Source organism: Dendropsophus ebraccatus, chromosome 15, assembly GCF_027789765.1.
Source record: "Dendropsophus ebraccatus isolate aDenEbr1 chromosome 15, aDenEbr1.pat, whole genome shotgun sequence".
NCBI lineage: Eukaryota > Metazoa > Chordata > Amphibia > Anura > Hylidae > Dendropsophus > Dendropsophus ebraccatus.
Genome location: NC_091468.1, coordinates 40,867,455 through 40,882,444, shown reverse-complemented (window position 1 = coordinate 40,882,444; position 14,990 = coordinate 40,867,455). Strand labels below are relative to the sequence as shown.

The window sequence follows — 14,990 nt, the reverse complement described above, 5'->3', positions numbered from 1 at the left end:
TTTTATAATTCTGGATAACCCCCTTCTTCCTGAGGTACTGACATTGTGCTGTAGCTGGCATCCCCTAGTGCGCATTCTACCTTTTGGTAATTTTGTCTGTGTACGGGATTATGCACAATCTGGGGTCTCCTACTGTAATGAAGAGTCAAAGAGGAGTTGTAGCTCAGTGTTTGTTCCTCACTCTGGCACACCTCATCACTGATTCCTCCTCCTCTTGCTCGCTAAGCACAGCCAGTGTCTCTGATTGTAGATCAGTTCTCTGTAGGTAGGTTATGTTTGAAAGAAACACTCAGATATAGTTAAATCTACTACAACAAATGTGTTGGAGCCGTCATCTAGGGGTAAATCACCAACTTGTCGGTAGAGACCAACAACTTAAGGAAATTAAATATAGCTATTTATTTTTATTTTTTTCTTGGGAATTCTTTGCACTCTTAAAATGATACAATAATGAGAATAAGGAAATTAAATATATTTTTTTATTTTTCTTCGAACAAAGGATTCAAACAAAGGAAAAAAAGTGTGTTTTTGGTCTCTACACAGATGATTTACCCCTAGACCACATAGAAACATACAAGATTGTATGCAGAAATAGACCACTTGGTCAATCTAGTCTTGCCTTTTAGTATTTCCCTCTTTATTATCCCATCTATGTATCTACTGCTGTATCAGTAAAGTAATTTTTTCTCACGTTGCTTCTGATCTTTCCATCAACTAACCTCTCACTGCGTCCTCTTGTTCTTGAGTTTTTTTTTCTAATAAAAACACTTCCCTCCTGAACCGTAGTCATTTAACATACTTAAAGGAGTAGTGTGGTGTAAAGCATTATTTCTCTAACACACATTACAAAGTTATACAACTTTGTAATGTGTGTTATCTAAGTGAAAGGCCCCCTTCGCCGTGTCCCCAATAACCCCCCCCCCCCGTGCTAGATCCGAAAGTGTGATACTGTACTGTATCACTGTCGACCCCTGACGCCATCTTGGGGCGATCATGTCGTCTTCAGGGGGCCAGCCGGACCGCTCCAGCCCTCCCTCATGCCGGCCCCCCTTTAGCGCGTCATCAGCTGCTCAGCTGCGATTGGCTGAGCATAGTTATACTCAGCCAATTGCGGCTGAGCAGCTGATGACGCACTGGAGGGGGGCCGGCATGAGGGAGGGCTGGAGTGGTTCGGCCGGCCTCCTGAAGATAATGTGATCATCCCAAGATGGTGGCCGTGGTCGACAGTGATGCCGTAAGTATACAGCACCACACTTCCGGGTCTGTTGTGTGTGTGTGTGTGTGTGGGGGGGGGGGGACATGGGGAAGGGGGCCATTCACTTAATTTCACTAAATAGCACACATTACAAAGTTATACAACTTTGTAATGTGTGCTATTTAATGAAATAATGCTTTACACCGCACTACCCCTTTTAAAGGTTTCAATCATGTCCCCCCTTTCCCTTCTTTCCTCCAGACTATATAGATTCAAATCCTTAAGTCTTTCCTGATCTGTTTTATGCCTGACACCCTCCACCATTTTTGTAGCCCGTCTGTGGACATATGGTCTCTGGTTCTATTTTGTTAATATTCTTTTTTAGGTGAGGCCTCCAGAACTGGACACAGTATTCCAGATGTGGTCTCACTAGAGCTCTATACAACGAGATCACAATCTCCCTCTTCCTACTGGTTTTCCCTTTAGCTATACAGCCCAGCATACGATTTACCTTCCCTACGGCCTGGTTGCATTGGTGACTTATTTTAAGGCTGTCAGAAATCATTACCCCTAACTGACGATGTATAACTCAGAGGAGTCCAACACATTTGGGCTAGGAGATTCAGCTACATCTGAGTGTTTCTTTCTGACATAAACTGCCTGATCTGCAACCAGAGACACTGGCTGACAGCATGAGTGTGCAGGAGGCCGAGCAGCATTGAAAAGGGAGGAGAAATCAGTGGTGATGCGTGCCAGAGTGCCGCACAAACACTGAGCCACAACTCCTCTTTGACTCTTCATTACAGTAGGAGACCCAAGATTGTGCATAATCCAGTACACTACTACGCTACAGCACACTGTCAGCACCTTAGGTAGGGCCCAGGAGCTGACAGATTCCCTTTTATCCCATCCCACCGCATGTGAAATGCCTGTAGAGGTAACCTATCTCCTTCAGTGAGCGCCATATCAAGCTGCTGAGAGAATTGACTAATTTTTTATTTTTTTTTAAGGAAACCTTATGACTATAGAAATGTACTTCCTCCCTATCCTCTATGAATGTATATAAAGATATTTATTTTCCACTGTCCACATGCTGCGTTGTCTTTGTTTTCCTTCCTGCATGATTCCGCTCCATAGACGAGTCATTAAAATGCCTTTGCTTAGTGATGAAATAAGAATTGATCCTCGGTTATCAGTAATGACGGTCCTTAGCTTTCATGGCCACAAAAACCATTAGCCATCCAACAGACACGATTAGAGATCCAGAAAATTGGGTTAATTACCTGGTAATTTGAGTCATTCCTAAACTCTGGCCTGGATGTGTCCCCGGGGGATGGAGCTGCACAATTGTCATTGAGCTGATTGAATTGTGCCAGCCCAGAGGAGAGCTATTCATGTCTAACCTGTATTATCAGGAATAAGGCAGAGCTAAGCAGTGTCCTCATTCCCTTCTAGACAGTCACCCTTCACTGTGTAGTAACATCCTGATTTTATGTATACTTTGTCTCATTGTGTTTGCTTGCTACGCTTTACATTTTAGAAAATTCTACAACTACTACCTGAAAGGATTTTCTACCGCTGGCAGTACCATAGTATAGGTAAGAAGTTATTCTTATGGTAAATTATTATTATTGAGATTTCTGGAATAAAAGTATTTGACATTGAATATGACATTGTACCCATGTGGTGCCCTGCCCCCACTGGACCACACTTGAGGCCCTATTACACACACATTATGAGACAGATTTCTGAGACCAAAGCCAGGAATGGATTCGAAAAGAGGAGAAATCTCAGTCTCTCCTTTATGACCTGTTCTCTGTTTATAGGCTGTTCCTGGCTTTGGCTTCAGTGATGTCAGATAAATCTGTGTGTGTAATAGGGCCCTTGAAGCTCTATTGCACCAAGGGATCATCAGCTGTATTCGGCTGATTATTGGCCGAAAATTGCTATGTGTAATAGCTCCTGTTAAAAGGCAAAAATCAGCCGACATGCATGATGTCAGCGGATCCTTGTCTTGCTACATGTTGAAAACCTTAGAATGATAGGGTGGGTTCATACTGAGGAATTCTCACGGATAATGTCCGCGGAATTCCGCTGTCTGTCCGCGCGCACGGGCGCGCGCCTTTTCGCCGGCTCCATAGACACCATTCTATGGGCCGGCGTACTCTGCTATCCGACGAAAGAAGTGACATGTCACTACTTTCGGCGGATAGCGGAATACGTAGTCCCATAGAATGGTGTCTATGGAGCCGGCGGAAAGGGGCGTGGCCGTGCGCGCGGACAGACAACAGAATTCCACAGACATTATCCACGAGAATTCCTCAGTATGAACCCACCCATAGTGATGGTCTGCTGGCCATTGCTCCTTATAGTAGGAGAGGTGGCAGCAGATTACCGCTATCTCCTATGCTCCTAGGGCCTCCCGCAGCTCACCGCACCCCTCCTCCCACTCGCTGTCGGCGTGTGTGATAGTTCCTGGCAGCAAGCAGGGAACGAGGAGCAAGCAGGTTGGTGCTTGCTTGCTTCTCCAGATCGTCCCGAGTAATAAGGTCTTTACTTTTTAGAAGTACAGACACTGGATACTGGAAGGCATAATGCATGGCTGGCCATGAAAGACCGAAGACCTGTAAATGATTTATTGACCTTTCCTCTAATTTCTTTTTCTTTCTTTTTTTTAACATCAAATTTTTAAATGATGATCCTGACCTATATGAGGCCAACAATCTTATGTCTGTGTGACGTATGAAGGTTGACCAAGGATGGGTTTTTCTTGACCTTTTGGTTCCCATCTAGAGGCATCAGATGTGTCGAGCGACCATTCATCTTCCCTTTCCATTAAAGTAACTGGTTATTTGGGAAATCTCTATGCAGAGAGCTGTCCAGCCTCCAGAGAGCCTGTCCTGCATGGTGCCAGGGCTTGTGTATTAAGTATTTCTCTATGAAAGTAGATCACTAATGCTATGGATCTGTATACATTCAGAACACAGAGGGGTTAAACCACCCTAGTGCTTCTCATAGAGAGATTGCCCTTGCTGGAAATCTAACAACATTTTAGAGGCGAGTTCACACCTTCATTCTTATCAGTTCCCTCCACTTTTTTTGCAATCAAGTGAGGGAAACTGATATTGACATTGATCACAAAGGAGCTTAGCTGATTACTTAGCTAGCACCGCCTAGCTGTATGACCGCCCTCATTGCCCTGTGACTATGGGCAACAAGGACAGCTTACTTCTTACACAGTTGTGGCGAATTAGGCCCAACATTTCCTGTGTAAATCCTTCATTTGCGTGGAAAGTGCCCATAATGGTCAGTATGCGTTCCAGCAGAGTCATTTTGCAAAACAGAGTAGTATTGCATGCAGTATTTACTTGTGCAACATGGCCTGTGATCACTGATATCAATGAAGCGCCAGTGGGAGTAGCTTGCCATCTAGCCATCCCTCTCCACCAACAGAATGTCATGTTTTAGGGGGCATTGTGTTTTCGGTCTTGTATAGGTGTCACTTTTCATTGTAATCCGGTAATGAAAGTTACAGTGGAGAAGTGATCCCTACAGATAATAATAATAATAATGCTTTTATTTGTATAGCACACACAGATTCCGCAGCACTTTACATATCAGGAAGTGTCATCGTTATGGGGCATTCAAAACTGAATATTTAAATACAGACAGTAGAACAATTTTTGTTAAATGTGTGTATATATATTTATTTATTTATAATTGAAGGGTGTCAATGAATACACAGTATAAATTATGGCTCTTTGGCCTCATTCACACGATCTGCACTGTGAAAAAATGGGTCATGCCCGGAGGAGGATTGTGGCACCGATCCCCCAATAGAAGTGTGTCTCTCCCTCCCCCCACCCCCGCCGCCCCACAGCAGAGATGACAGGACGCATAATATGACAACTACTCGACTACTTCCCTCGCGCCGGCCGGCTTTTACACGTTCACCGGAAGTCGCGTGGGCTATGCTGGTTCGTGCTGGCACCGGGAGAAGAAGGCAGCGAGGGACAATGCCACTTCTGGTGAACATGTGTAAGCCGGCTGGCATGGGGGGGGGGGGGGGAGTAGGCGAGTAGTTGTCAGAATATTTGCTCCTGTTATCTCTGGCTGGGGCGGGCTGCTGCACTACTATTGGGGGATTCGTGGCACTATCCTCCTCCACACTAGGACATGTCCCGTTTTTTCGCAGAGGGAGTCGCGGCACGGATCGTGTGAATGAGTAAATTGATTTGAATTGTCCGTACAATCTTATACAACGTGTGAATGCAGCCTTAGGAAGGGGGGGGGGGGGGGGAAACAACTACAATCTATTGACTGCGTCCTTAAAGGGTTCACATATCTGCCTTTCTTTAGATGAAGATTTATTTATTCTTCATCACAGAAGGGTTAATTTCAGTCCAGTTTACTCCAGTGCTTTCCAGCTTTTGCTGAGCGTGCATCAGTCTATCTATGGAAAGAATGGCTGGAAATGTAAGGTCAGGGAAATGGGGTCTTGTTGTTGGGAACACTGAGACATCTGTCCTGACTTACTGAAAGCTTCTTCCTTCCTCTGCTCGTTCTTTTATTATCAGTACGGGACAAAACCTTGAGTTCCCAGCCCCATGTTTTCCAATGAGTAAATGTTTAATGAGTTTAGGATTCTGCCCTGTTTTTCTGATCATTCCTCGGATTTTCCCTTAGGAATCCCATTTTCTTTACTATTGCAGCTTTTTTCTCTTTGCTTTCATTATAAATTAGCTTATTTAGTAAATTCCTATTTTTTTTGTCCTATAGGTTCAGTTTTAAAAAAGCTTTTACACACTGGAAATTCTATAAAGGTAAGTGCTGAAAAAGAATAGTGAAGATAATGCATTCTTAAAGGGGAAATGCACTCAATCAATTTGTCATGGAAATTTCTTACATGATATCAGTCATCAAGCTTGACATGGCAACTGCAAATCTCCAGACCATCGATTCAATGGAAAATCATTAATTCACCTCATTCATCAATTTACTACATAACCTAAGGGGATGGATATAAAAATGAAATCCACCATGAAAAATTACAATGTAGTATCAGTAAGGTGTAACACAACCTGGTAGCGTATGGAGCAGGTGTGCTAGTATGATATCCTTACCAACAATTGGCGTTAACAAATGGATCTCAACAATTCCAAATGGATAGGCCATCAGTATTAGATTGGCTGTGGGAGGAGGGGATGCCTCAAGGCTCTTTTGCTGATCAGCTGTTTGAAGGGGTCATGGCACTCCATAACGTTTACTGCTACTCGTCCGTAGCAGCAACATGCACCGCTGCTTCCAATAGCATGGCAATGTAAGGATGAGGAGAAGGTTGTCTGAACGCCATGATCCCTTCATTTTTAAGGCTGGGTAAATAATATTAATTCTCCCTTTCAGTTTATTACGGGTATCCTTTTGGCTAATGTGGCTGAGCTGCTTTTGAGTCCTTGCCTGGAGATGGGGCTAATATTGGTTTAATTGGATACAGAACAAGAGTCCGTGGAGCCTCAGTTACGAGTCTCAAAACACGGGATAGCCAGATATCTCTAGCCTGTTGCCAACGGGGTGCCTCCATGATGGGGAGAGCACCACACCACCCTGATAAATAACCCCTTAAGTCCCACTCGGTTGCGAGTATTGGAACATAGACAGGGAAACAGCAGGGTGGCCCCTTTTGTCAATGTCTAACTCAAGGTGCGAGTATTGCGATCATGACAAGGGCTTGCAAAGGCAGGCTTCCACCCACAGACAGCCGTTTCGGGGTTTTTGCCCCTCGTCAGTGTGGGGTAGGATTCTGGCTAGTTGGGGCAATGAAAAATCAACCAACAAAACACAGTAATCACTGAACTCAAGGAGAACAGCGAAAAAAATTCCAATGAAGTACTCAATCAAGAGTCTCCACTGATGCCCCCAAAAATTTAAATATGCAAAACAAGAGTCCGTGGAGCCTCAGTTACGAGTCTCAAAACACGGGATAGCCAGATATCTCTAGCCTGTTGCCCTACCCCACACTGACGAGGGGCAAAAACCCCGAAACGGCTGTCTGTGGGTGGAAGCCTGCCTTTGCAAGCCCTTGTCATGATCGCAATACTCGCACCTTGAGTTAGACATTGACAAAAGGGGCCACCCTGCTGTTTCCCTGTCTATGTTCCAATACTCGCAACCGAGTGGGACTTAAGGGGTTATTTATCAGGGTGGTGTGGTGCTCTCCCCATCATGGAGGCACCCCGTTGGCAACAGGCTAGAGATATCTGGCTATCCCGTGTTTTGAGACTCGTAACTGAGGCTCCACGGACTCTTGTTTTGCATATTTAAATTTTTGGGGGCATCAGTGGAGACTCTTGATTGAGTACTTCATTGGAATTTTTTTCGCTGTTCTCCTTGAGTTCAGTGATTACTGTGTTTTGTTGGTTAATTGGATACAGAGTAGAACTTCTAATTCTAGGTCTTAAGGCCCTATTACACGGAACGATTATCGGTTGTTACGGCCGATAAATCTTCCGTGTAATAGAAGACAACGATCAGCCGACTTGAATGTTGCAGTCATTTGTCTTTCAATAAATAGCTCCCCCTGTACTTGCCCGTTTGCTGCTGTGCACATGATGGCAGCGAGCGGGGAACGAGGAGCAAGCAATTGCTCGTTTGCTACTCTAGTCACCCCGTGTAATAGGGGCCTTAGAGAACGGGCATGATGGATTTTCATTGCATGATCCTGCTGTTCTTGGATGGAAGAGCCAGTGCCAGAGTGGTGGCTTACACCTCACGTCCACAAAGTGAACACATGCCAGATGTTCATCTGTATTTGGAAGTCAGGAGTGAGACCAGGCTGAGCATTTAATTCTCTTGTGTCAAAAAATGTGGTTTATTTTCTTTTAGCTTCTTTAGAAAAATAAAATTGAGATTAAAAATCGAGAATCACCCCCAACATGGGGAAAAAAAATTAAATTTAAGCCATATAGACCAGCCATGCTGGTGATCAGAAGAGGTGCCCAGGGTGGCACTACCACTGGTGTAATATTGATGGGCTGTTCTCAGGGATGCATTAAATATCTTACCATGTATACTTACCCTCCTGCTTCTTTACTAGTGGCAGCCGCTGCAGTTTTACTGTATTCTCAGTATCAGTGCGAGTCAGACGTCCACTGATCTCATAGTATTCCCTGTCGGAAGCAGCAGGGGACCGGTGCAGCAGAATGCAGGCAGCAGCACTGCACCCACTGTCATTTGACACTAATTTATTTGTGTTTTTCTGTGGTGTATAGGACTGCAGGGTATAATTTTATGAGGAATCTGTGATAACATAATGTACATCTCTGCTGTATCTGTGACATACACCTATATATGTATCCTATTACTAGTGGGGATTCTCCTTTGTGTGTGTTAGAGTTCCTTATTGTAACCCTTCGGTGGCCACCTGGTAGCCGTCACCGCCCTTCTTCCCCTTTTAGCAGTGATGTCACCTGGAGACAATGTCCATGTTGTTTCTCTGTAGCAGCTCCTCCCTTCCCTATCCAGAAGTATAGAAGCCTTTCCAGCACCTTCTGCATCTGAAACACACTATGGCCCAGATCTACTCACATTGTCTGGGGTTATCCAGCGCTACAAATACATGGCCACTTTCCCCCTACTGTTGTCTCCAGTTTGGGTTGGCTTTTGAAACTCAGTTCCATTGAAGTAAATGGAGCTTAATTGCAAACTGCACCTGAACTTTAGACAACAGTAGGGGTAAAGTGGCCATATTTTTGTAGTGCTGGATAACCCCTTTAACTTCCCTTTAGTTTTTCCCATTAATTTACTATCCAATTGCCTCTTGGAGGTTTTTTCACATGCGATTCTGTGCACGATTTTATGCCAATGTGCCAATCGTGTCCCCAGTGTAAAAGTTGGTCAGCTAAGTAGAGGCACCAAGAACCGTCATAAAACCTTAATGTGTTGGGACATCTGTTCAGGTTTCTGAGCTGCTTTGTCAGTGCAAAGTCAAGAAAAACCTGACATAAGCACATGATAGAGCTAAGATGGTAAACACCCTAGACAGAGTGTTGGATCAATGTTTCCTGTTTGGGAGAAGCTGTATAGAATAAACCTTCTTCTGTATCCTATAAAGTTACACACATTAGCAGTATGGGAGGCTTACATATACCACAGCTTGCCCCTGCCACATCCATTCTTTTAGTATAAGGCCATGTTCACACTTCGTATAACAACAGCCGTTCTGTGATCTGGCCAGGTCACAAAACGGCCGGTGTTAAGGAAGATTATCCTTGTATCGGCCGGATGATCTTCTTTTCTGATGAATTCGGATGCGGGCGCACCCGTGCACAGTGGAGAGTGCGGCCGGAGCAGCACACGCCATTGTGTGAACTGCCATGTTCTTTGCGGCCGTGGATTCCATTTATTCACAACACAACGTATATTTTTTTTGTAAATCACAGCCGTTGTTGCAATTTTCAACAAGGGCCGTGATTTACACAAAACATACGTTGTGCGAACATGGCCTAAAGGTTACTATGGCCAGCACATTTGTGAATGTCTACCACTACTTTGCAGGTCACTAGTGCAGTCACCAGGTCTAGCAATGTGGTTTCTGGTTATACAGGAAACAGAAATGCAGATGTGAACAGGACCATAAGTACCCTGTTCCGCGGAACGATTGTCAGCCGTTACGGCAGATGGAATACGGCTGATCGTTGTGTCACTTGTTTTTCAAACATGTTGAAAAACAAGCGACTGCTGCCGTCATTCTGACGATTAGGAGCGGCGGCAGCAGACCGCCGCTATCCTCTATGGGCTGCCCGGACGATCTAGTGATCACCCGGGCAGCTTCCTGCGGCCCCACCCAGACTCACCCGCTCGCTGCTGCCCCGTGGAATAACAGCGGCAGCAAGCGAGGGCTAATAGCGCTTGTTTGCTCCTCTCCGTCGGCCCATGGAATAGGGCCTTAAGATTTCCCTCCTTGCACATCTGCTGAATAACTTATATAGAATTCTTATTCATTATTCTGAATATAAACCCTAACAGGCTTACAATGTGTTATCAAATCAAAGTATTGATGGACCAATGGCCGCCTCCATTATATATCAGTGCATGCATGTTACCCCTCCTGGCTGTGCCCCCTCTGGTCTTGCATGTGTAGCTTCAGCATCTCGTGGCACATGCATCCTGTCTAAATGAACATGTCTTTCATCCTTTAGATACGATGTGAAGGGATGCGGCTGTTTCTTCTCTGGCTTCAAGCACTGCAGACAAATTGCGGAGAGGAGCAGGCGCTAATATTTGCATGTCTTGTTCCCGGCTTTCCTGCCGTCATGTCATCTCGAGGTCCTTGCACACTGGATACCCTCATAAATCCTACTTATAATTTACATGATGGTTAGTGACTGTGCTTTTACCTGCTTATTTTGATGCTGTTCACTTTACATTAATAAATTGCGTTGTAAAGCGGTAATGTCTTCATTCATTCCTATACACAGGCTGCTTTCTCAGAGCACTCTGCATTGTAACTAATATAAGCATACAGGTCGCTAGGGTAAGAAGTGTAAGCTGCAATGTATTTAGTAAGAATCAGATCGAAGACAGAAGAGTCTCATCCCTGACTTCTCTGGGGTGTCACAATAGGACAAGAATAAGTGAATTGATTCAGTAAAATAGCTTGTAATTTATTATATTTTTAATATAATGAATCCCCTGTAATCCCCCTGTCTGTTAGCCCTCCCCCCCAGTAGACAGCGTATGTTAGGCATTTCACCTAGGGTCCTATCTACCTTGGGAATACCTTTATCCTCCCCAGTGTAAAATAAAAAAAAAATCCTTACTCACCTTGCTTGAGCTCTGCAGCACTTCTCTCTTTGCTCACTTGTGCGCTGGAGCACTGATGAAGAGTGGGAGAGGCCTCGTGTGACTGAAGGCACAGTGCAGCCTGCAGCCACAAGAGCGATTAGCAGGGCAGTGCGCCAATGGCTCCTCGCTCTGTCATCATTTGCCACATTAACTGCAAGCGCTCTTGACAAACACTTGCAGTTTAAAGCGACTCTGTACCTACAATCTGACCCCCCCCCCCCCCCCAAAACCACTTGTACCTTCGGATAGCTGCTTTTAATCCAAGATCTGTCCTGCGGTCCGTTTGGCAGGTGATGCAGATATTATCATAAAAAAATGTATTTTAAAATTGCAGCTCCGTGCCCTACAGGTGTGTCTGTGCCCTAACTTTGCACCACCCCTCTGTCCCTCCTTTCTGCCCTCTTCCTCATTAGGAATGCACCAGCCAGGTTGCCTATTACTCACCACCTGTGTTACCACAGCACATGGGCTGGATCATTAAGACACCTGTGCAATGTTCAAACAGAAGTAAATGTTCCAGGGGCATTCCTAATGATGAAGAGGGTGGAGAGGAGAGACTGAGGGGGTGGAGCAAAGTTAGGGCACAGATAAATCTGGTTTGGGGGGGTCAGATTGTGGGTACAGAGCCGCTTTAAAGGGCCATTTGCAGCACTAGGGAGACCCAGGAGGTCACTGGGTGCTGCAAATGTAGACTGCTCAGGGGGCCCAGCTTATTGCAAGGGCTTGTATTGATGCAGCAGGCCCTGTAGCAGCAGCTATGGCTGCTACGGCAGTAGTTATTTCCCTATAACCCTAAAGTAAATCTGCATTACGTACATTCAATACATACAAAGGGGGTCACAGGACTGTGTGCTGACATCTGTTATGAAAAATTTCTTGAACTCACTCTAAAATCTGCAGCAGGGCACCTTAACTTTCACTGGCCTTCTATAGAGCTGGTGTAGAGCCCCTTAGGTTCCAGGTCCAGACACAGCTCTGCATACCTTATGGCTGGTTTTGATAGCAAGATGGAAGAGGAAGACATCTTGGGCTTTATGTGCAGGTTTTAAAGCGAGCATATCAGCAGATTTATGTTGTCCGAACCATCACAGACAACTACTGCGGTGTAACATAGCAAGATCTTTATAGACTAACCATGGCACAGAGCAAATGTCAAGAAGGCCCCCTCCTATACTTCCCCCTGCTCCGCTCCCGCTGATGGGTCTCTGTACAGAAATCCAGGAGAGACCTGTCATTAAGTTGAACTCAGCAGGAGGGAAACTGGGGAGGCCAGTTCCCTCTTCCCTAAGCACTACTCTGTTTCAAGCCGCAACATATCAGAGTAAGGCTATGTGCTCTCGCAGTTTACGGGCTCATTCACTCGTACAGAGTTTTTGGCCGCATGCTCTTGGCTTTGCTCCGGCTTGGTTTTGGGCTTCATACTCCTAACAAAAGAAAAACCATACAGCTGAAATCACTCTAGGTGTGGAATGGACCCAAAGTATTTTTTGAACCTCAAGAAATCCATATCCCACCCCTCCCTATAGAGGAAACATGCACTGTGTGGGCAGGTCAGAAGAGATAGCTGTTGGCCTACAGCTAATGAAAGTGTATGGCCACCTTAAGAATTAAAGGGGTTATCCAGCACTACAAAAACATGGCCATTTTCCCTCTACTGTTGTCTCCAGTTTGGGTGGGGTTTGGAACTCAGTTCTATTGAAGTAAATGGAGCTAAATTGCAAACCGCACCTGAACTGGAGACAAGAGAGGGGGAAAAGTGGCCATGTTTTTGTAGCAATGGATAACCCTTTTAAGAAGTTATGTTAGATGTTATATTACATTACATTATTATATTATGTTATATTACAAAAACTAGCGATAATTCTGTGAGAAGGTACTTTATTGAATGATCCTGAGCACAGTGGGGATGTATGTTACCTTGTATGCGGTAATACTACTGCTCTTACTCTTCTAGGTAAAGTTTATCCTGAGGAGATAATGCCTCTCATACCAGCGGTGTCTGGTGAGAAAAACCCTGATGATCCCAGCTGCTTTTTCTTACAGATGTTGCTAAAGTACATGGTAATACAGGTGAGTACATAAAGTTCACTAGTGTCCCCTAGGGCCATATAGGAATATTAAAGGACTAACAAAAATACTTTTGTCCTTGTGTTTGTTTTCATAGGTGGCAAGCTTATCCTGGAGAAATAAGGAGAACCAAGACACTGGCTTCAAGTTTTTATTTAACTTATTTAGAAAGTATTATCTCAGCCACTTATTTCCATCATTTACTAAGTTGACAAATCTTTACAAGCCGGTACTTGGTAAGTGTAGCAGATATATATGTGGCGCATCGGTCACACATATATAGTAGATGTAATAGACTTGATGGTGACTAATGTTTCTGTCTAGAATAAAGGATCATAAATGTGCAATGTCTGTAAATTGGAGTTCTTATTAAAAAGGGTGTCCATTCCCATCTGTTGGGTATTTGATAGGTGGGGGTCTGACCAAACACTTGCTGACCCTCAGACACTTGCAGGGATTCACTGTTTCCATCACTTTGCCTGGTAGTCTTCACCAGTGCCATATACATTGTGAACATCCCCCGTTCTGCTGATTATTGTGGTCCTAGCGGTCAGACCCCCTACAACCTTAATGCCTTTTACACTGGCCAATTATTGGAGTGTTGCAAGAAACGCTCCTGTCGCCAATAATTGACCTATGTAAAAGTGACAGTGATCAGCTGAGGACTGGGAAAATGACCGATCCTTGGCTGATTGCATATAGTTTGCTTAAAAACTTATTGCTATTAGATGCACATGTTCCTGTGTAAACAGGATTTAAGGTCGATAATGACAGGTAAACTGAAAGCACAAGAATTCCTATATCCATGCTGTCAGCTTCCAGGTCACACAGCAGTACATACTTACCTAGTGCGCTGCTGCTGTGATCCATCATCCAACTCTCCCGTCCAGTCGCTGAATCTTCAGATGGCTGCCTCCTCAAGAATGATTGACAATTGAAGGAGACAGGGCTTGAAAACACAGCAGCTGTACGGAAGAGCCGGAGAACAGGATGCGGGTCATAGCAGCAGCGCACTAGGTAAGTATGCAACTACTGTGTGATCTGGAAACTGACAGCACGGATATATTTATATGAATTAAATCAATTAAACTAATAATATTTAGTGGAAATACCTTTATTTGTACTAGTGGAATATGCCAGGCTGCCCTCACACGTGGTACATTGTTGGCCGCAGCCATTGAAATCTGCAGCATCTACTGATACCTGATACATATATACATCAGCATCTAGCACGGTGCTGTACAGTATTGTCTTATCTCCTGATACAAAGGTCATCTCCAGTCGGCTTTGACTTTGTTTCTCGTTGATGTAGTGTACATACATAGGAAATTGGCAGGAATCCATTCACGTGCACCACTTAGAACAATATACTTATTGTTTGCAGATCTCAGCGAAAGCTTGTAAAGTGACCTGGCTCAATGACACTATTCGCTTAACACACTCTCTCTATCTTTCAGATATTCCGGATGTCAGACCAAAGCCAGTGTATGTCACCGTCAACCGTAACAATGAAAACCTTTATAGCACAAAAATCCCGTACATGGCAGCTAGAGTCGTGTTTATCAAGTGGCTTGTCACATTCTTTCTGGAAAAGAAATACGTAGCATCTTCTCAAAGCACTAAGAATGGAGGGGAGGTCCTACCCAAGCTGATCCAGGTATGTCCTGGCCTCCCTTACTTACACAGGCTGCAATAAAGTCCTGCTCCTGACATCCATTTGGGGTAGATTACATTACTGCAGTGCTGTGGGATTCACTCCCCAAGGCTGCAGCATCTTAGAGGAATCGTAGCTCAAAAACCAGCAAAGAAAAGGGCTACAAGTAACCTGGGACGTCCCCTTTGGCTTCTAACAGCCCTGCCCGCCTTCACTTACTATTCATGGTGT

General features: G+C 44.6%; 1 protein-coding gene across 3 annotated transcripts in view; it reads left to right on the top strand.

Moving 5' to 3' along the window:
• The window catches only part of RALGAPA2 (Ral GTPase activating protein catalytic subunit alpha 2), a 206,921-nt gene that overhangs the window by 27,594 nt on the left and 164,337 nt on the right, over window positions 1-14,990 (top strand). For all 3 annotated transcript variants that reach the window (XM_069955233.1, XM_069955234.1, XM_069955235.1), the window contains exons 4-9: window positions 2,736-2,793; window positions 5,975-6,018; window positions 10,393-10,570; window positions 12,993-13,108; window positions 13,203-13,341; window positions 14,563-14,762. In XM_069955233.1, the coding sequence (XP_069811334.1) occupies window positions 2,736-2,793; window positions 5,975-6,018; window positions 10,393-10,570; window positions 12,993-13,108; window positions 13,203-13,341; window positions 14,563-14,762 (735 nt within the window). The remainder of the gene's footprint in view (window positions 1-2,735; window positions 2,794-5,974; window positions 6,019-10,392; window positions 10,571-12,992; window positions 13,109-13,202; window positions 13,342-14,562; window positions 14,763-14,990) is intronic.